Genomic DNA, 21,522 nt, shown 5'->3' with positions numbered 1-21,522 from the left:
TCCTGGGCTGATCAGCTTTCTGACATGAAGTACAACACAGCTCTGCTGCAGTATTATGCCATCAGATACTGCCTAGGCCACTATTTATATTAGAACATAAAGGTAGTTGGTAGATAGTGGTTTTGCTTTTATTACAGTTTCCAAAACTTCTTGGATAGAAGAAATAACCCTACTGCAATGGTTAAACCTGTATCACTCAGCAAGAATTCAATATAAAGGTGGACAATAGCATTCAGTGTTGCACCATCCACTCAGAATGATAAAAACCTAGGACTGAAGATGTGAAAGTCAAAGCAAGAGCTAAGATATTCCTAGACTAGGAAGCCTCCATGTATTTGAGGGTTTCTTCTCACAAGTGTGCTATTTATATACTTTTTTTTTTTAATCTAGGACAATATGTCCAATACTAATTAGTCAGGAAACTGATTACCAGCACAACAACATCCACTAGTAATGTCAGAAGTTCAGTGTGTCAATCTTCATCAATCAATATCTACTTAAGATACAGTAACTATTAAACTCCAATCAAGTAAATTTTGGGGAACTTCAGGTAGCTCAGTGATTACAGCACTCCCTACACGCCTGTCTTCTGTCCACCTTTTACATCACAAGCCAAGATAAGTCATTTCTTACTTACCCAGCCCCAAAGAGTTTGGAGAAATCCAGCATTGTTCAGTGGACAAAGTACTGCCACAGTATAGCTAAGCCTTCAAAGGCTTCCAGTTTCTATTCCTGAGCACTCCAGAAGCTGTCAGAGCCAGACAGTAACACAAGTTACCTGCCTTGTGCTTCTTCCTGAAGTAAATTAACCGATTATGATACAGACTCAAAACTGCTGAAGCTCTGAACTAGTTTGAATCACATTGAAAGCAGTTCATGTTAGAGAACGAACAAGGAAAAATGATTACTCTTAACACCAAGGGCAGAGAGGAGGCAATCACTTCATCTGTGAACTACCTTTGCTTATCTTGAGCAGACAGATTTTAGTCCATTTCCACATATTATGTCCACAACAATGAGAATCAGTAGTTGCTTTATGATTTTTTTTCCCCTCAGATAGGATAGGTAAAACTTACTCTTTTAGTTAATGCACTATGAGGTCCTCAGGAGCCACAAGTAATGTCTTCAGCTACTGAAAGCTAAGCAAAGCTGCCTAGCTTCCTTTGTCCTCACACACAAGAGGAAGATAATATTTCCCTACATTACAATGAAGAAACAGCATGTTTCGCTTATAACTTCCATTTCCATCCTCATTTAGCCCAAGACTGAACAGGGGACTGAAGGCAGCTTGTCCCAGTGCAGGAATTCCTGGGGAAAATGCCAGCACTTTAATCTGCTGATCAAGCTGATGAGAGCATCACTTTGTTAGAACAAAAGGCAGAAAATAGCAACAGCTTACTTGATTGATCAGTTCTGTTTTGATTCAGGTAGAGTACTTGGTGAAGATAAGCTCTCCTCCTCCCCACCCCCCCAACTCCTTTCCCCTTGTCACTGCTTTCATGGAGTATTTGTGTTGCAGCTGCATCCTGGTTGCTGAGGGATGGCAGACTGCATCATCACTGCAGTAATGCTGCTGAAGGACTCATCTAGTCTTGGTGGCAGAACTTCACAGGGGGGCATTAAGTCATGTTTTAATCCCATGACAGGTTGGGGATAGCAGCAGAGAGGCAACTGAATCACCTAGTTCACTCAAGCTTCAGAGCAAGTCAGTGTGTTAAGACACTTTCCTGCCCCACTCAAGTTGCACACCTGTGAGGCATTCACTGCACATGATTCCTACAGCTTAAAAGCTACAGTTTAAAAAGGAAAAGTCAACAGACAATAGAAACAGAAGCTCTTAAGAGGCAGTGTTACTCTAATACTCTCTCACCTTGGAATGTCTCAGCTTTACTTTGATGCTAAAGTCTTAAGAGCCAAGCTGTCCAGACAGAACACCAGAGCAGTTGGGTCGTGGGAGCATCACCTGCCATCACAACAACAGGGCTCCTGTGTAGATCAGCTTTCCAGCCTCTAAACACAGTTTGTCTGCATGCACAGAGATGGCATTGTTTATGCCATCTTAACTGGATGGCATTAAACAGGATAAACTTCTTAACTGGATCAGAGATTTCCCTCTATCAGGCCCATTCAAGGCTTTAAGTGTGCATGCTTAACCACAAACAAACTTCAAGCACAACTGCAGCTCCAGAACTCGTTAAGTAGCTAAGTTATTGACTTGCCCCAATAGCCATTACAAAGCCCCTCTTTCTTACTTTCTCCCCCACCAGTTTAAGAACTGCTGTTATGACTTTTACAGTCTGGTTTTCCAGAAGCCGCAAGACTTATTTTATTTTCTAAGAACCCCAGCTGCTGTACAGCTGTTCTTTATTGCTTCACAGAAGTTAACAGCCTTACTCAAAATCATGTGAGCTTGATAGTCTAGAACTTCAGAGCTTTCCTGGAAGCTTGTCCCCCCAGCACAGTGACTGACCAAGCTCCACCAGGCTCTGCAGCAACATGACCAAGCAGGGCTCCCAGCTCATGAAACAACACACAAGAACTGAGGAATGATAAAGCATCCACAGGAATTACTCAGTCATTTACAGCCACATCTATAGATCATTGGCAGTAGATGCCTTTGCAGAGGCTAATACATTTGGCAGTTATCGGGCAAGTTTCCTCTAAGGTTACTTCATCAAAAGCTTGCCATGCTGAAGCACACCTTACCTCTTCAAAGCAGCACAAACCCCATCCTGGCTCAGTTTCACCTCTCCACACCTTGAGACTAGTCTGTGAATGCAACACCAAAGGGCAACAAACTCCCACTACATCAAGCTCACTTTTTATATTGTTTTTCCCACTCCTAACTAAAGAACCACTTGCTATGGAACAGCTTTCAATTGCAATGCCAAAACACAGCCTTTACCAGGGTTTGATAAGCTAGAGTCTCTCAACCGATAAGCTACTCTCTTCAGCTTAATACCTTCTCCTCTGAAACACCATCTTTAAACACCAACCAGAACAGCTTTTTTTCCTACAGAGCTTTTATTTGCTTGTAGAACACCTGGCTCCTTAATGCCCCTTCCCTTCCTAACTACCTTTTATTCCTTTATTGGCATCACATGTCTCATCTGTCACACTGGACCTATTTCCCTTAAAGGCGCATGCAACTGAGTAAGTCTGAAAAGGCACTGACAAAAGCACACTTCTTTTGACAAAAGCACATTCTGATCCAAACCATCATCCTGATAAAATCTTACTTGCCCCAAATTATGAGATGTTAAAGCTCCTTAATGAAACAGCTGAGCTATTTTTAACATGGTCATAAAACCTATTTTATCTTCTGACCTTCAGCTCAGAAATAGCTGCACCATTTTTTTCAAACTTCCAAAAAATGACTGCATAGAGTGAACCCCCCCCTACAATTTCAGCCTCAATATTTCTGAGGCATCATAAAGTTTGGCATCATATAACTAGCTGAAAACATGTTCCCTCAACAGAAGATGTTAAACAACTGCCACTACTCCCAACTTCCAGCTCTATCTATAATAATAACAGGCTCAAGTGACCAGGGCCTCAGCTGTTCATCTCATTCAACATGCCAGAAATATGCAGCAGGGGGATTTGCACTGTAATGATTTCTGTTAAAGTAGATGGCAAACCCCCTCTTTCTTCCAGAACAGAAAACAGACTGTAAAAGGGGACTCCCATTTACCTCTTCTCACAGCCTGCTATACCCAAACAGACCCAGATTAGCTTCTGAGAGCTAAGCAAGGTTTGTCATCGGGTCATTAACGGGTTAAATACGTAGCTATGGGATATAGCACTGATTCCTCTAAGCTTCTTGCTAAATGTTCTGTGTAGTAATATCACAGAGAGTGGTAAGGGGAGATCTCTGGAGCTGGATTATTTGTCCAGCTGGCTCTTTCAGATGAGTTATTTACCCCTCACCAAGTTTAATTCGTTAAATTTCATCACTTGAGTTATGCTTGTGATCTACCCTCTACTGGGTTTCAGAAATAGGGCCACTGTTAGAGGCATTCAGACTTTACCCAATCCAAAGCTGCATTAGTAACACGGTCGGAATCATAAAGCAATGTGTAATGTGAAGCAGGGTAGACTGCAGTCTCCCTCGTCCCTAATTTGGACCCGTATCTTGCAGACAAACCTAGTGCTAACACTCTGTGTCACTCTGACACCTTTGCAATACCATAACGGGTCTTTCTGAGGCCAGGCACGCACGCTGATGGAATAACCTCTAGAACAGATTGGTGAAGAAGGTTACGGCACCGAGAAATTATACTGTAAATATAATTCAAAGTTATATCACAAATATAATGCAAGGCTTGTCTTATATATAATGTCATTGCTAGATTACCAGCCTGAGCAGCAAAGTACCCCAATTCTGTTCTCAGTTCTGCCAATGTGACTCAGTTTCCCCATCTGTAAAGTAGTTGTGGTAAAGTGTATCTAATTCTTTAAAATAATTTGAGACCTTTGCGTGAAAAAGACAATAGGAATGGTCTTGCCATATAATGTAATACCATTTATTATGGGATACAGTTATAGCTATTTAACTGTGTAAGTCTGCTTTACAACTCCTTGCTATTGCCATACAAGTCATGGTTTGGAAAAACACAGCATTTGCTGAAGTCTAGGATGGCATCTGTGAAGTCTGGCTGGCCAGGGCTCTTATCAAAGGAGTTTTTAATATTCAGATTAATTTTATGTGTTGCTTTATGGGGAGCTGATGGAATCCATAATTAGAGCCCTGATGTAGCAGTGAGCCCAATGCTAGCAGAGACCCTGAGTCTGACTGCAGCCTGCTTAGATCTTAGAGCCAGCAACTGTAAAGACTTCCATATATTAATGTACTTAGTGGAGCCAACTATGGAAATGATACCTATGACATTGTTCACCCCAGTGAATTTGAAGACAACAGCTGAGCTCCAGTGAAAGTTTTGCACTGTACCAGGACATTTTATGAGTGCTCTGCTGTGTGCATTCTTGGGCGAAGGGGCAGAGGGGGTATTTGTAGAGTTTTGCTTCTCTTCTGTCTGCCTCTCATCACTCCACCTGCCGTCCCAAAACTTGATGTGTCTAAAAGCACTGTCAAGCCGAACTGAAATGCACTCCGGGAGGTTCACAAGGTACTTCCTTTGTTTAGAAAACATAGGACTGGAGTTGTGGATGCACATGTGTAGTTAGAAGGTAGTATGCTAGAGTCACAATAATTTCAGGACACAAAGCAATGCAAGGTCCGTAGGCAAATACACCTACACACGTGCACACACATGCACATATATATATAAATTAGACCAGCCAATGCATCTGGGGAAAATAGAGACTCTTTCTTTTGGTTACTGAAATCCTGGCCTCAGTAAAGGTTTTGGTCTAATGGTGCATTACAAACCTCTCCAGCCCAAATGCGCTACAAGAGAACGCACCACGCGCCCATCCATGCGGGCACGCCTGATGCAACCCCCTGGTGTCGAAAGGGTGCAAGCCTCAGTGCCCAGGGCGCAGTCACAGCGACGGTGCTCAGCCGGGGCTGGGCAAGGGTCTCCCACACGAGGGAGGGCCCGCGTCCCCAGAGCCCCCTCAGCCCTGCGATTTTCGCCCCTCCCGACCGCCGCTGCCCGGAGAGCCGACGCCAACCGCAGACTCTCTCGGCGGTGGGAGGAGCGCCCCGGCGGGCGGGGCGCTGTGTCGGGCCCGCCCGCAGCCGCCGCCGCCGCCGCCGCCACCGCCCCGCTCGCGGGCCCGGGGTGGGAGGGAGGTGAGTGGGGGGCGGTGGCGGGGACGGGTCGGGGGACGGAAGATGGAGGCGGCTCTTCGCGCGGCTTTCCCCGCCGCGGCTGCGTGCGGCAGCACGGAAAAGGCGGCCTTCTCCCGGGCGGTGCGTTGCCCTGCCGTGCATTGCCGTGCAGCACCGTGCGGCGGCCTCCCCGCCGCGTGGACGGGGCGGGCGGGCGCCGTGCCGTGCCGTGCCGTGCCGTGCCGTGCCGTGCCGAGGACGGCGGGACGGGGGGAGGCTCCCCGGTCCGCCCGCTACCCCGCCGCCCCGTCCCCCGGCAGGGCAGGGCGGAGCGGCCCGGGGCGGGCGGGCGGCGGTTTCCGCGGTGCGCGGAGAGGCGAAGGGCAGAGGCGTTTGTCGGGAGCGGGGTGCGCGGGCGCTGCAGAGCCGGCCCCGGCCCCGGCCCCGGCTCCGCTTCCCCTCGTGCAACGCACGTTGTCCTGCCGCCCCCCTCTGAGGGAAACCGCTTTCCCAACACCCCTCGCTGTGCTTCTCGGCACGGCCTCTCGCCCCTCTCACGCGTGCTGGTACCGCTTACCTCTGTCCGTGGCGAGGGACGTTCACCGAGTCCTTTCTGCATCCCCAGTGCTCGGGAAACCAGGAGGAAATCGCCAGCGGACAAGCCTGGGGAAGGTGGATGATGAGGTTTGGGTCTCTTCTGGCGCAGGCTGGCTGTAATAGCAAGGTACACACACTTCAGAGGTTTCTTCGCTTGGTTTTGATGTCTGTGTGGCTGAGATGGTGCCTACGCTCCGTAGTCATTTTTCTCACTGTAACCCTGTCCTCCTACTTTTCCAAGCCTTCGGAAACTGAGCTACCGTCACCGTGCTGGGGCCAGAGCTTGCTTTCTTTTAGGAGTGAGGCTGTATATCAGTGCTGCATTGGATGGTTAACAAGAAAGGCCAAACACTAATCCACGCGTCTCTCAGCTTGCTTTTAATGTGACTCTCCACGTTAAGCCTCTGACCTTTCCAGGAGCTGATGGCGGGGTCGTTCCTGCTCTAATGTTTGCATATGCAGAAGACCAATACGTTTTTCCTGATTCTCAAAGAATCTCGGTAACTCTCCTTCATGTGTTACATGTGCATAGCCTTTTAGGAGCCCCAGGCCACGCTGCATTTGGCCATGCATCTGTTAATTATTTTTCAGTGGGGGTTCAACAGTAACAAAAAAAGATCTTTTTCATTTTTTCCATGCAGCAGGGGAACTTACAAGACCTGAAATGAGCTCCTGTCAAACTGGAACTCCAGTGACTGTGCAAGGGAATGCACAGTCTTACACTACTGCTGGGTTAAGCTCTTACAGTGTTTTGTATGGATCGGGCCCAGGAGTCTTTTCCTGAAGCCTGAATGAGTAACTTGGTTCTGGCTGGCTGGGGGATTGTGAGAGTTTTATTTTTTAATGTGAACAGTGGTGATTATCTGATATGAAAGCGGTAAACAAACATCCCTGGGTTTACCGTGCTTATTCTGGGCAGTGTAGCACAGTATTTTGCAATTGGGAGTGTTGTGAAACTGTTTTTCAGTTGGTTTGGAAATACATGTGACTGTGTAGCTGAATCTGCCAGGAAACTGCTTGGCTAATTCACTCATTTCCTTGGGTACGTGGAAGAGACTGACCCACCCAAACCCTTCCCATTCCATAGTAGGTACCTGCTCTTCAGCTGTAGTCTCTGTACAGCGTTGCAGTAACTGCAGCCTGCCAAGGTGCAACGGGCAGTATGTCAAACTTCGCTAGGTTCCTGGAATAAAGGTTGCTCAAGCAAATGTAAATATTACTTTACTGCACTGAGGAACTTTGTCATCTGCGTTATAACCCCATAGTGGGGGAAGGAAAACCAAACCTCTGCTTAAAATGATAATTATTTGTACTGCACACAAAATCTTAGGAGCCACACTTCTGCCCCTCTGCAATTGCCAGCACTATTTGCTGGATTCCTTAAGTGGGTACATGGAGCTTAAATAGCACAGCAAGAAGGGAGGCAGTCACAACAGAAGGCTGGGGAGACTTGATATGAGTTAGATTTGCAGACTACAATATACCTTGTTGAAACTCTCCGGAGAAGAGCAATGGATACCGGACCATCTCTTGAGGGAGTGATGTGCCCTGTCGGGAACATTGAGGCTGTCCCCTTGCACAGTGGCAGAGCAGAGCGGGCTGCAGTTGTGGTCGGCTAACTGATGCTCAGCTGCTGTGTGATTTCCATGCAGGAAACAGGGAAGGAGAAGCCAAGGAGTCTGCATGCAAATTGACCTTTGAGAGGGAAGCCCAGGTGCCCAGAAGGCACAGCAGCATCGCACAAGTGCCGTCCTGCTGTCCAAGGGGGGGCTCACTAAAACTGCCCCCTTCTCACTGCATCAGGGTTGTAGTCTTGGGAAGCCCTTTCTTCTGAGAGTTGGAGTGGAGGACTGCTCCTGGGGAGGCTTACCAGGGTCTCAGTTGGAGACCTTCAGCATCGATCAGAGCTCGCATGCAAAGCAGAGGAGTTAGTCAGGAAGACACTCTGGGAGCAGGAGTTGCCACATATGCCTGCATTTTGCCTGCTCACAAACGGCAGCCAAAAGGTTTAGCACAGCCAATGTGTATGGGCTGAGAGCTGGGATGTGCTGGGACGTTGCTGGTGCAGGCACGTTCATTTTTTCTCTGCTGTAATTGGGTCTTTCCTCCCATTTACCAGAAATGGAAAAACCTGCCTTATCTTACTTGCTTACTTGACCGTTGATCAGTCAGTCTGCTGTGCACTCAGTCACGGGGAAGAGAGATCTGCGCTCTGGAGGGGCTGCGAAGAAGACAAGTCTCCAGTTACTTCTGCCACTGCAGTCTCTGTAAAGCTCCTGTATTACTCAGGTGAGTCTGCTGGGGAGAGAAACATGAGATTTATAAAGACCAGTTCAAGCTGCAGATAGGGAGAGATATTCAGAAGTTCCTTGTTTTGATTTAGTTATCCTCATCCTTTAGCTGACTTAAATCCTGTGTTGATTTAGTGATGGAATAGTGACTTTCCAGGGGGAGAGCCAGTCAAGAGCTAGGACAATATCTGTGTTTCATCCCTCTGCCATTCAAGGGGAGCAAGGACCAGGCCTTTTGCTCTAGGCTAGGAAAAACAATCCTGAGTAAGTCTGGGCAGGTAAAAGCTAATAGCTTTTGGTCCTAGGGCATATGTACAGCTGTAACTGGAGCAACGGAGCTAGTGATAGGTTTTCTAGCTGACTGTGAATGTATGAATCTGATGAGACACTTTTCTGTCTTGTCTCTGCCCGCAGAAGGCTAAGATGTTCATTCTCATACCCAAGATCCATTTCTCAGTTGTGTGGTCATGAAACTGCGATTTTAAAATGGTGTAATCATGCCAGTGCAAAGCCTAGTGAGACTGCAACTGCACCAGCATAAAAAAGCCATGTACTTTTTCTCTTACTGTCAAGAAATGGCTGGTTTTCCTACACAGGTAAAATTAAAAGGTATAAATTCATTGCCCAGAACCAAAAGTTTTTAAAGAAGTTAATTATCTTGTGTGCTGTGAAGGCTATGTTCTAACTAAACGCAACTTCAGAAAATGGAATTAAGAGAATGAGATAGCCAGTGTTAAGAGCTTCTGATATAATACTTGATGTAATGAGAACAGCACAATGGTTTATTCACTTGTTCCGGATTCTCTCTCTTGAGGTGTAAAGTCATTGCTGTGTTTCTAGGTATAAGAACTAAATGTCTCTTAAAAACAACTTTATTTTGGATTGGAGAAACAGGGATAAATAAGAACGAGCAAAGGGGCTTTTTGGTCAGGGAAGCCAGCTGTTACTGGCTGCAGTGGTTTGAATGGGTACTGAGTGGAGAAGGCCAGAACGGGTGCTGACATGCACTCTTCAGTGATGGAAAGTTGCAGTAGGCAGAACACAAACCCTACATTGTCTCCTGGCTGCATACACAGCCATCACGAGGCAGCATCTAAACTGGCTCATGTCTAGACTTAGTTTTAAGGACTAAACTTCTTCTTCCCCTGTGTTGTTTTATCAGACCGTTTGTCTCCCGGTAGCTCATTAGAACCTAATTCAGCTCTGTTCATGAGAGTGGTGGTGCACATGAGTCATTAAAGTGCAGTGTATTAAAGAAGAGCCTGTGTACTGGAACTGCCAGGGGTCGTGCTTGTCTCTGAGCTGCTGTGACAATATTGACATGAAGCAATGCCAAGACAGCAGAATACCATTTGAGCAAAGTCCCAAACAGGAGGTTGTTGAAAGCAGTACTTAATTTGCAGGCACATGTGTTCATTTGTAGCTAGCTCTGAAATTTGTATTAAACTGGATTTCAGTTTCACAGTCTAAAGGCATTGATGCCCCCTCATTAACTCAGCTGTGGGAACAATGCTTATGCTATCGAAAGACCTTAGGCACACGCTGTCTTCCACTTCTTGGTTTGCATAAGGAGGCTGCAGTTTTTTCAAGAGCCCCAGTTACTACCATGATTCAAATCATGGAGGGGAGGAGAGACTGTTGGGTAGAGGATCCAGGCAGAAGTCCCTGGCTCTTCAGCCATGGGAAAGCAGGTACCTTGCATTGTGTTTTGCAGTGTTATAACATGGATTGACAGATTTTCTTTTTTAATCCTGTCCTCTAGTGTTCCTGGGTCTACCTCTTGTCTCCCAAGATGCTGAGAAGAGTCCTGTTTACAGCGTTGTTCATGGGAGCCTTGCCGTCACTGGCTGAAGTCTCCCAGGGCCACATCTCAGTGGTCTTGCTGGGAGCCACCGGTGATTTGGCCAAGAAATACTTGTGGCAGGGTCTATTCCAACTCTACATGGACCAAGTGAGCAGTGGCCACAGCTTCACTTTCCATGGGGCTGCACTGACAGCTCTGGAGCCAGGGCAGAGGCTGATGTTTGATGTGCTGAAGAAGCTGGCCTGTCCCCCAGATGAATCTCCCAACAGGTGTGCTTTGCTCAAGGACCAGTTCCTGAAGCTGAGCCAATACCACCAGCTGAAGACTGCCGAAAACTACACTGTGCTGAACAGAGAGATTGAAACGCTGCTTCGCCAGGAGGGGCTGAAGGAGGCTGGAAGGATCTTCTACTTCTCAGTACCACCATTTGCCTACACAGAGATTGCCCGCCACATCAACAGCAGCTGCAGACCACCTCCAGGAGCCTGGTTGCGTGTGGTGCTGGAGAAACCTTTTGGCCATGACCTGGAATCAGCCCAGCAGCTGGCTGCAGAGCTGACAAGCTTCTTCAGGGAAGAGGAGATGTACCGGGTGGACCACTACCTTGGCAAACAGGTGAGCAGCTTGCAATGCGCAGCCCCCTGCCAGGTTGAGGGACTTAGCGGCTGGGAGAGTGTCGGATGTCAGCTCTGCATCTAGTGAGAGTGTTGTTCCCCTCTCAAATTCAGGCAGAGCCACTGCGTGTGCTCCCAAGACTCCATTTGCTTATGGAGTCCTGCACTGTTATTCTTGTCCTGTACTGTGCTGCTGTCCATCCTCTTACAGAGCAGAGGGAACGTGCAGACCAAAGCAGGGCTTTCTCCCATTAGAGTGATGAGGGTCCCCTCTCCAGAGGGAAGCCAGGGTGTAGGGGAGAACTGTGTGTGTGCGTGAAGGAGAGATGCAGACTTCATCTGGTCTTCTCACCAAGGTCAGGGCTTTGATTTCACTGAACAAGCAACGCCCTTTCCCTCTCACAGTTCTCCCATCTCAATACACACAGGCCTCTCTGCTTAGCCATGGCTTCTAGAAGCAGTTTTAAATTTGATATGATATGGAGCTGATGGGATGTTAGTTTTGCGGGATGCTTAGGAGAAGGTTTCTCCCTACCCTGTGCTCCACTCAGGGCATGGAGGACTGGCTGCTGCAGGGACAGCTCAGGATGTGGAGCTGCGTTGTCCCAGAGGGAACGTGTTCAAGGACATGCCATTGTTGTTTTAGAGGAATGTGATGCCACATTTTGAAAGTAGCCTGTTCCAGCCATGGCTCTGTGGCCAGATTTTACTCAGAAGGTTGCATGTCCAGCTGCAAGGAGAGCATCTCTACTAAGAGGGGAGACGACTTCTCTTTTTTTTTTTTTCTTTTTTTTCTCCCCAAAAGAGCAGATGGCTTTAGTGGTGTAAGCATCTGATCTGATGTATTTCAGCACTTTGGAACTGTACGTTAGTCCCAGGATGGTCTGACTCAGCCCTTTGTCCTTTGATGGATATAAGCTGAGTGCCTTGCAGTTTGGAGTTCAGCCTTTTTCACATGAAACCTCAAAATGCCTCAGAAAGACCTTTAATGTCTGCTCTGTACAGTCATTGGAGACCCCATTGTGCATCGCTGCAGGCTGTCTTGCTGATTTTCTCTTCTCTGACCCACTCTGCTTTCTGCTGTGTGACATGTCTGCTGGCACTCCAGAGCAGACCACATCCCAGTGCTGGATGAGGCAGTGAGGCAGAGATACTGTGGAAATCTGGTGAGTTTTTGTTGGGTCTCTGATTTTTCCCTTCACAGGCCGTAGCCCATATCCTGCCTTTTCGAGATCAGAACCGACAGTTTCTGGATCCAGTTTGGAACCGACATCATGTGGAAAGAGTGGAGATTGTCTTGAAAGAGACTGTGGATGCTAAAGGTTGGTGAGGCGAGTGTGCAGAGCTAGGGTGAATGAGTGAGAAGGACAACTGGCAGGTTCATTAATTATGTGAAAGTGGCCCTTGAGGTAGTGCTGGTGCAGAAACAAAAAAGCAGATGAATGATACGTTGGTCCCTGGAAATAGAGAGGGACTGTCTTATACTTCCTATGCTAGGGACTGACTCACTTCCAGGTAGTGTTGCTGCTTCCAAGAAAAGATTCACATTGTAGTTCAGCTGGGAGCAGGGGCAGAATCCCCCACCTTTTTCTGCTGCCGAGCTTTGGGGGCATTGCACCTACCTTTCTATCCCAAATCTTGGTGAAAGGCACTGGATTTGGAATTGATGCAATCTAAGGCCACTTCAGTTCAGTGCTGCAATAATCTGGTGGTTGTAACAACAAAGCTTTTGTATTCCTGTCCTGTTAGCTACCAAGCTCACACTGAATATACATTTGCACTATTCTTTGGAAGATGCTCTCACATCTTTTGCCTGGATGGTACTCATATCGGCTAGTTGGTGTCAGTCCAGGTACCTAGGTCAGTCTGTGTCTGCCTGTTTCTTTCCCTCCCTCTCTGTAGTAAGAAAAAGCATTGCAGAGAGAAAATCCAAGTCCAGAGTTGCTAGCATGGGACTCTTGCTGAAGGACACGGCTGCAATCCCTCCCTGCAATGCTGCAGCATCTGCTCTGCAGTGCTCAGCATAAAGCACTCTGGGCTGGACTGCCACCCGCAGCACTTCTTGGGATGTCAGGCGCCCTCAGTTCTGCAACATCAGGATTGCTTCTCCACTCGCTTTACTTCCTCTTCTGTCTTCCTCCTCCCTCCCTTCCTTCCTCAGCCACCACAAACTCAATTAATGCAACTTTATCAAACCTGGAGTAATCTTTGGTTTGGCAGCCTAGACCTCACCTGGCCCTGTTTGTGGTAGAGGGATGCACTACAGAGATTCAGGGAGAACAGTGTTGTCTGTGCGTAGCCCCAGCTACACCCTGTACCCTCCCTGCTCTGAACAACTTTGTAATTTTTCATTTGATGTCTTTTTTCCCCTGTGCGGCTTCAGCTGGCAGCCTGGCTCCCAGCAAGTCTGCAGCATTGATTACGTTAATGAATGTGCCTTTGGATTAGAGCAAGGGAGATAAATGTATCAATCGATAGGGGAAGCCTATGGCTGTGATGTAGTCTGCAGTGTGCAGCCTGCTGCTGATGCACTACAGAAAGGCATCTGTTTGAGTCACTTTCTTTATAAATGCATTGTCCTTCTACCCTTGTTCCCACCTGCATGAGAAGTCAGGCAGGGAAAGAGAAGCAGGGCTTTGTGCATGAAATTTTGTCTCTCAAGGGCATGGCTCAGAGCCTTCTGAGAACATGAAAACCAGGGGAAAAGGTGCAGTGAAGAGCAGTGCTCATTGCCAGGGCCCAGCTTCAGCTGTTCTGTGGACCTGCTGTGTAGCTATAGAGCTGCTGGGGTCCCTGCTCTGACCCCGCTTTCCAGCTACTCTGTCAAAGCTTTTGCATAGAACTGCATGTTGTGTGGAGTCCCAGGCCCAGGTGCTGTGACCTGTGGGACAGGAGTGTCAGGGTGAGGGTTATACAGGGGCCCTGCATCATGCTGTATGCGGGAGGTTGGAGCTGGATATTGCTGCCAGTCACTTGACTGCAGCTTCTGAAAGTACAGGCAGTCCAAGAAAGCAAAGCTGCCTTCTGCTCTGTGCACTTGGAAAGTATCAGGTAAGAGCATTATTCCTGCTGGGTTTAGGCTCTGTAAGCACCCAAAAGGAGGATTATGTCTGGCTCTGTGGAGGACAGGCAGTCCCGTGGGAACCTTTTATCTTTATTTTAGTAGCAGAGACATTTTGGAAGCCCCTCTGGAGGGAGAGGAAAGGCTTAGAATCATAGAATAGTAGAGTGGTTTGGGTTGAAAGGGACCTTTGAAGATCATCCAGTCCAACTGCCCTGCCATGGGCAGGGACATCTTTCACTAGGTCAGGTTGCTCAAAGCCCTGTCCAGCCAGACCTTGAACACATCTAGTGATGGGACATTCACAACTTCTCTGAGCTTCAAGTTAATTGTTGGGCCAGGAGAAGAGGAGCTTGGTGCAAACCAATTAGGGCTTTTGCTCTTTGTTCTCCTTGGCATACACATTATACATGCAGAGGGCAAGGCTGCAAGAAAACCACATCAGTTTACCAGCATCTTACCTCCCCTTTGTCCTCAGGCCGCACCAGCTTCTATGAGCAGTATGGAGTCATCCGGGACGTGCTGCAGAACCACCTCACGGAGGCCCTGATGTTCCTCACCATGGAGCTCCCAGCCAACGTGAGCAGCGCCGAAGAGGTTTTGCAGCGCAAGCTGCAGGCCTTCCAGTCCTTGCGGGGCCTGGAGAAAAACAGTGCCGTGTTGGGTCAGTATCAGGCATATGCCAGCCAAGTGCAGGAGGAACTGCAGAAGGCACAAGACTACATCAGCACAACACCAACCTTTGCAGGTGAGAGTTTGGTTTGGGCCCTGGAGAGGGGAGTAGCCTAGAGCTGAGGAGAGCAGGAGATGTGAGTCCTTGCATGCTGATACCAGCTCCGTGACCCTGGACCTCACTGCTGACACGGGGATGTCTCCAGGCATCCACTGGCATGGTAACTGGGAGCTGTAACAAGATAATACTGTTGTCATGTTAGTTAACTAATGATCCAGTGAATGGGAAGCATTGCACAAGAGCTAAGTCCCATTATTCTTGATAAGATCTCTGCGTTATTTTTAGAAGTGGCCTGCAAACTCCTTTGCCTTTTCATAAAGTCGAGTTGCTCTCTGCATCTGAGGGGTAAAGCATTGGCAGTTCTCTGTGACTAGTAGACCACAAGGCCATCTCTGGCCATGCTGTGTCTTCTGAACATTAAAGATTTTGTCTGAATGATATTCATGCTCAGAAACTGGTTTCCTGCAAGATGAAAGGAGGCTAATCAAGTAGGATACCTGGGAGGAAGCACAGCAAGGTAGCTGGAGCAGTTAGTCCAGTGGTGTCATGAAAGGGCTGAATGTGGAGCAAGAGACACAGTGGATGCCAAGATTTCTGGGAGCTAAGGAAGGAGAATGGTGGGTAGGTGATAGAGATCCCCTCAAATCTGCTTGCAGTTCAGGTTTAATTTGGTAGCTGAGATCACTGTCATTTCAGGTGTGCTGATTCACAGCGACAGCCTGCGTTGGGAAGGGGTCCCTTTCCTCCTCACTTCTGGGAAAGCTCTGGATGAACGGGTAGGTTATGTCCGTGTTCTCTTCAAGAACCGGGCCTACTGCACTCAGAGCGAGACTCTGAGAGATGCAGGGCACAGCCAATGTAAAGCCAAGCAGATCATCTTCTACATTGGGCATGGCGCACTCAAGACCCCCGCAGTGCTTGTGAGCAGGAACCTTTTCAGGCCTGTCATGCCAGAAGGCAGTTGGAGAGAAGCAGTAGGTCAGTCAGACCTGCACATTTTTGGACAACCATTGTCTGATTACTATGTGTACAGCCCTGTAAAAGAGAGAGATGCGTATTCTGTCCTCATCTCCAACATCTACCATGGCAGGAAGGACTTCTTCATTACCACTGAGAACCTGTTGGCCTCCTGGGGATTCTGGACACCACTGCTGGATAGCATTTCCCACCAGCCCCTGCGCCTCTACCCTGGGGGCGTGGAGAACCAGGACCTCTTAGACTTTGAAATGGTGAGTGGGGAAGTGGCATTCACACTGGCAGAGCCAGTGGAACTGCTGAACCCCAACGGGCTGATGCCAAGTGAGTACAGGACAATCCAGTCCAAATTTCGGCAAAGTCCCCTGGTCTCAGCATGGTCTGAGGACCTGATTTCCCAGCTGGCTTCTGACATTGAGAAGACAGCAAGCAGGACTGTGGCACACTCTGGGCAGTTCCACCTGGCCCTCTCAGGTGGCTCAAGCCCAGTGGTCCTATTCCAGCAGCTGGCAAGACACCATTATGCCTTCCCGTGGAAGCACACCCACATCTGGCTGGTAGATGAACGTTGTGTCCCTCTCAGTGACACCGAGTCCAACTTCTTCAGCTTGCACAACCACCTCCTCCAGAATGTTAGGGTGCCCTACTTCAACGTCCACCCCATGCCTGTGCACCTGAACCAGCGGCTCTGTGTGGAAGAGGACAGAGGCACGGAGCTGTATGCCAAGGAGATCATGGCCCTGGTGGCCAATGCCAGCTTTGACCTGGTGCTGCTGGGGGTGGGCACTGATGGGCACACCGCCTCACTCTTCCCCCAGTCTGAAAATGGCTTGGAAGGGGCTCAGACTGTGGTGCTGACTGAAAGCCCTGTCAAACCTCACCAAAGGATGAGCCTTAGCCTACCCGTCATCAACAAGGCCAGGCAGGTGTTTGTCCTGGTTTTGGGGAAGGGTAAGCACAACATCACCACCCTGCTCAGCAGAGTGGGCCATGAGCCAAGGAAATGGCCTATCTCGGGTGTCAGCCCCAGCTCTGGCCAGCTGGTGTGGTATGTGGATTATGAAGCTCTGCTTGGGTGATGCCTTCACAGTGTCCCTCCTCCCTTGTCTGCGTGGCCCTTACAGCCTGGATTTTCCTACACAATGTCCATGTTTTTCTGTTGCCAGCAGCAGCTTCATCTCTAACCTTCTGGGAAATCCGTGGCCTGCAGTGCCTCTGACATTTGAGCCCGGAAAGGAGCTCGGCTCAGTGTTCAGAGCTAACTAGGAGCCAAGAGCCCAGTGCAGCATTTCTGGCTCTGCTAGGGATTCTGACCCTGACTTTGGACAAATTACCTCACCTTCAAGTGCCTCAGTTTTCCCTGTCAGGCCTTTGTTATTAGCATTTAACTACCTCGCAGGCACTACGGGAGACTTGTTAAATTAAGTACCTGGCCAAATTTTACTTTTTTTTTTTTTTTAATTCTGAGGCTAGAAGACAGTAATAACATGCTCATCCTCTGCCCTGCTCAGTCTGGCTGGGACAGAGTCGTTGTCTCAGTAAAATGATGATTCTGTGCACATGGATCTGTAGTCTTGTATGTGGAGGCCATCTTGGTGTCAGCCAGCCACCGACTATGGCTGTGCTCTCCTGGAAGCATAGACACCCATTTGCTTTTGTGCCATGTGGCCCCTAAATGCTGACACTGATTTGTGAGCTCGCTGCAGTCCTGAGTCTTTGCAAATTGCCCAGCAGCAGAGGCTGAGTTTATAAGCAGTCATTTGCTGCTTTCATTAAGTGGATAGCTGATACCATGGGGGATGGAGAAGGAAGACACGTTGCTTTTTAGGCTGTTAGAATAATGGGGACAGGGTGAGGAATATGGCAGTTCACAGAGCTGTTATTTGCCTGCAGTGCAATAATTATTGAGGGAAAAGCTTGGTGTTCAGAGGAGGCGTTTGGGTTTAGCTAGCAAAGAAATGTTTTCTTTAATTGTCTTTCTCTGTCTTTGTCTCATTCTCTGAAAGGAACTTTTCTCTGTCCTTAGAATTGAAGCTTGCAGTGTCATTCAGTGGCTTATAAAATTTCTACACGAGGCAGCTTTATAAACTATCAATGTATCTGTCATTACAGCACATGTTAAGGTAGTTAGAGTGTTTGCGGATGGTGGTGGTGGGGTTTGAGCTCAAGGACACCAACTTAGAAGGGGAGGGAATTTTCTCTGTACATTATCTCTTGGGCACACGGAACTAGCAAATTGCATCTCTGTGTTGACAGACAACATTAAGTGGTTATAGAAATATATAGTGCCGTTGCTCACAGGAAAGGTTGGAGACATCTAGTCCTACTTAGAGACCCCACTCTCCCCTTCCTAATTTTCACCTTCCCAGAATGCTGCCATGCACAATGGGTGTCTCTCTGCTTTCATGATATCCCCAAATGCTCCGTGATCTTCTCTAACGGGTAATCTACCACAGCGCACCAGAGTGCAGCTTTTGGTAAGGAAATCAAGACAGCACAAGGTGGGAGAATCTGGGCTGATGGTCCATGTGGAGGCTAGAGACAAACCCACTCACCCGGGGTGGCACCAGGATGGGACAGACCCACTGCAGGAAGCTGGAACGTGGATGTGGTACTGGCTGCCAGCAGGGAGGAGTCCGCGTAGGAGCGGAGGCTACTTCTGAGGGGATTTCTCTCTTCTTCCTGTGAATGCTGGCCCTGTTTCTGCAGAGAATTAGCTGTGTGGGGGTGACCGGGTGGAGATGGCGGGGTCTGAGGTGACAGGGCTCGGCAGGGGCCCCGATGCCGACAGGAGATGGCGCCCCGACCCCGAGCAGCAGCAGTAAATTGTGTGCCGTTCTTTCAGCAGGGCTGGTCTGAGGCTGTGCCAGGCTTGGCCACCCTTCACAGCTCTGGAGCCTCACAAGGGAAAAACAGGATCCTCAGGAGTTGGACCTGGGAGTCTGGTGACCCCTTAGGGACCTGAAAGTCTGCAGTGTAGGGGAGGAAGGAGCCTTTGCTTTAGAAAGCTGGGCGATAGGCATTGGCTTCAAAGCCTTCCCAGCACAGGGATCTGCTGAATCCTAATGATGAAGATGCAAATCCAGGTAGGAGTAGGTGCTACGGTCTGATAGCACATGAAGCAAGCTGGGCAGGTCTATACAGCCTGTGCTCCCAGGTTCCCAGGAGTTGTTGCCTTTCAGTATAATTTCTGCATCTTAATGCAGAAATCAGAATTGTTGTCCTCTGCTAATTGCACAGACAAAAGTGCACTGAGCAAGCTCTAGAGAGCCTGTTACTTGTCAAAAGAGTAGGCAAACAGAGCCAGGGAGAACATAACCTGGCAGAAGCTATGTGCAGCAGGAAAATGCCAAATTCTCAGGGACTGGCTGTGATTTCTGGCAGACACCCTCCCCCACCTTGCAGATGGTCCAGAAAAGCTGCATTTTACATACTGTATTTGACTAAGCTGAGCTGGGTTGCACTGATGTGCATCACTTTGCTTTTGCATGGGAAAGGAGGGGAGTTGTGGCGGTGTAGCTTTCTCAAAAGCTCAAACGCAGAAATGCGTTTTAACTGGTCTGGTTTGACAGCCGGGATGGCTGGTTATCCATCTTTTGTGGGTGCTCGTGAATAAGTTTGCTCCTGCCTGTTTCGTGGTTACAGGCAGGCTTAACTACCAGCACAAACACCAAAGGGTGAAAATAAATCACAGGGGAGGAGAGTAGCATAGAAAAGCGGGAGGAAGGCGAGCACTGCAGGTTCCTTTCTGCAGGACTTGCTTGTCAAGTGGATGTGCTGACAGTGGAGTCTGGAATAAGAGCATACGCCTAGGAGTTAACTGGAATAAGTCTTCTGGAATAACTCTCTTCATAGATGAGTGCTAGCAAACACTGGCTCCAAAATATACCACAGTGGCTGAAACAGCTGTGCAAGAGGAAGATGTTTTAGGTCTGGTATGTCCATAAATTCAAACATCATTTTTTGTTTTTAAACAAAAATAGCCATGTTAACTTCAGTCCAGTTCTTTTGTATTTGGTGTTGGGGAACAAGTTTTAATGAAAAATTGACCTATGTGAGAATAAATATATTGTTATGAATGACAATTTATTACTACTTTACAGATGACTGTGGCATTGTTGTTTTCTTATTTCTGCACACTTTCTTGTTAATATTTGTCTGGCACCCTTTGAAATAAACACTGATTTTAGAGAGGTTTATTTGCATTTTTAAATAAGCATGTGATTTTTTCCCAGATAGTGGCTGTTCTTTCCAGCTGAAAATAGAGTTCATTTGCAAAGTCTCTAGTGGGTCACCCCAAAATTAATCCGAGATTTTATTAAAATCCAGTAAAAGCTTACACAGGTTTTCCTCGGTGAACATAGCTGTCTGGGTTGTTTGGGGTTTTTTTAGAACTTTTTTTTTTTTTTTTACACAGACATTCCTGTTAAACTCTTTAATACTTAGCATTTGCCAAATGAAAAACAAATATTTTAAAATATATAAAATTTGTGACTGGCAAGAGAGAGACTGCAGATGGGAAGAAGGGTTAAACGAGCAACAAATCTGATGAGGAAGAATGGTAGAAATCCACTGGGCTATAGGCCAAGGAAGCAGTGCTATTTTTATTTTGCAAAAGCTATTAATAGGAGGTGTGCACCTTCCTGAGAGCCTGTATTAACCTTTCTTTGCAAAAGCAACTCCATGGAGTAACTTCTTATAGTCTGTTTCTCCCGTAAGTGATTATTGATACCAATTTTGTTTTTTTTTAAATGGCAAGTGCATTCCTAGAATTCAATGGTATGATTATTTATATGTTTTACAGGAAACTAACACTGGAAGTAATTAATTTTTCACCTCAACTTTTATAAATCAAGTTGTAAAATCTTATTTTTCCATGAGTAAGTTTTGTGATCCCTTTCATGTTGTGTAATGAATGGAGAATTATATTTATAAAAAATAAACAGTTTTTAACAAGAGTGTCTTTTTAATTTCTTTCAAAGATTGGTGGTCATTCTGGGTTTTTTCCCTGTCCTCTTGGCGAGTGAAGTTCTAACATTCTAGTTGTACAAAAAGGACAATATTGAATTTTCTGTAGTGTGAAACCAGCAGTCTTAAACGTTCGCTCTCTCTTTTTTTGTGTATCCTCCAAACAAGGCCAGGACTCTTCAGAACAGCGGAACAGCCAAAGCCCTTTTAAGGTGAGAAGATGGAATCACCCAATACTATACAGGGTCCTGAAATCGCCAGGCCTTAGGAAAGTCTCCGCTGATCCACATTTACTCCCTGAGTTGCATTTCCATAGATACTATCACCATAGTACAGAGTTGCTTAATAACATAGACTTTATAATAGAGCTGCATTTTTAACTATAATCTATTCAAGATCTGTGAGCCGAGATTACGCAGTTGAACTTCAAGAACGAGCTGTGCTGTGACTCTGGCTAGGAAGGCATTACGCACGGTCCCAGCGCGGAGGCCCGCCCTCCGGTTTAGCTGATACCCAAGTGTTCCTGTCCAGAACCAACCACCTCCTCCTCCGTGGAAGGAAAGTCTCACCTGGCACCTCCATTACACAGAAAGAAAAGGCGCAGTGGCTCCCGGAAAGGAGAGGAGGAGCACGGCAATTTCATCCTATTGCCCCAGGGGAAGGCTTCATTTTCCTGGCAAGAGGAGGATAGGAGGATTTAAATCAGATGTTTTCTTGCTGCAATCCTGCTGATTCACAAATG

The 21,522-nt window shown here is 47.5% G+C and overlaps 1 protein-coding gene across 4 annotated transcripts; it reads left to right on the top strand.

Moving 5' to 3' along the window:
- Positions 1-5,712: 5,712 nt before the first annotated feature.
- H6PD (hexose-6-phosphate dehydrogenase/glucose 1-dehydrogenase) lies at positions 5,713-20,157 on the top strand. 4 transcript variants are annotated; one of them, XM_076355997.1, is made up of 7 exons: positions 5,713-5,758; positions 6,363-6,461; positions 8,454-8,623; positions 10,388-11,044; positions 12,248-12,365; positions 14,583-14,852; positions 15,534-20,157. In XM_076355997.1, exons 4-7 carry the CDS (start codon positions 10,418-10,420, stop codon positions 16,889-16,891), a joined length of 2,373 nt encoding a protein of 790 aa, XP_076212112.1. In that variant the 5' UTR covers positions 5,713-5,758; positions 6,363-6,461; positions 8,454-8,623; positions 10,388-10,417; the 3' UTR covers positions 16,892-20,157. The 4 variants fall into 4 exon arrangements, with proteins under 4 accessions (XP_076212112.1, XP_076212111.1, XP_076212113.1 ...); XM_076355996.1 differs by lacking the exon at positions 5,713-5,758 and adding an exon at positions 5,801-5,878; XM_076355998.1 differs by lacking the exon at positions 5,713-5,758 and adding an exon at positions 9,040-9,234 and having other exon boundaries at positions 6,137-6,461.
- The last annotated feature ends 1,365 nt before the right edge of the window (positions 20,158-21,522 follow it).

Source organism: Aptenodytes patagonicus, chromosome 19 (genome assembly GCF_965638725.1).
Source record: "Aptenodytes patagonicus chromosome 19, bAptPat1.pri.cur, whole genome shotgun sequence".
Lineage (NCBI taxonomy): Eukaryota > Metazoa > Chordata > Aves > Sphenisciformes > Spheniscidae > Aptenodytes > Aptenodytes patagonicus.
Note: the sequence above shows the minus strand (reverse complement) of the source record. Positions and strands in the feature narration are given on the sequence as shown.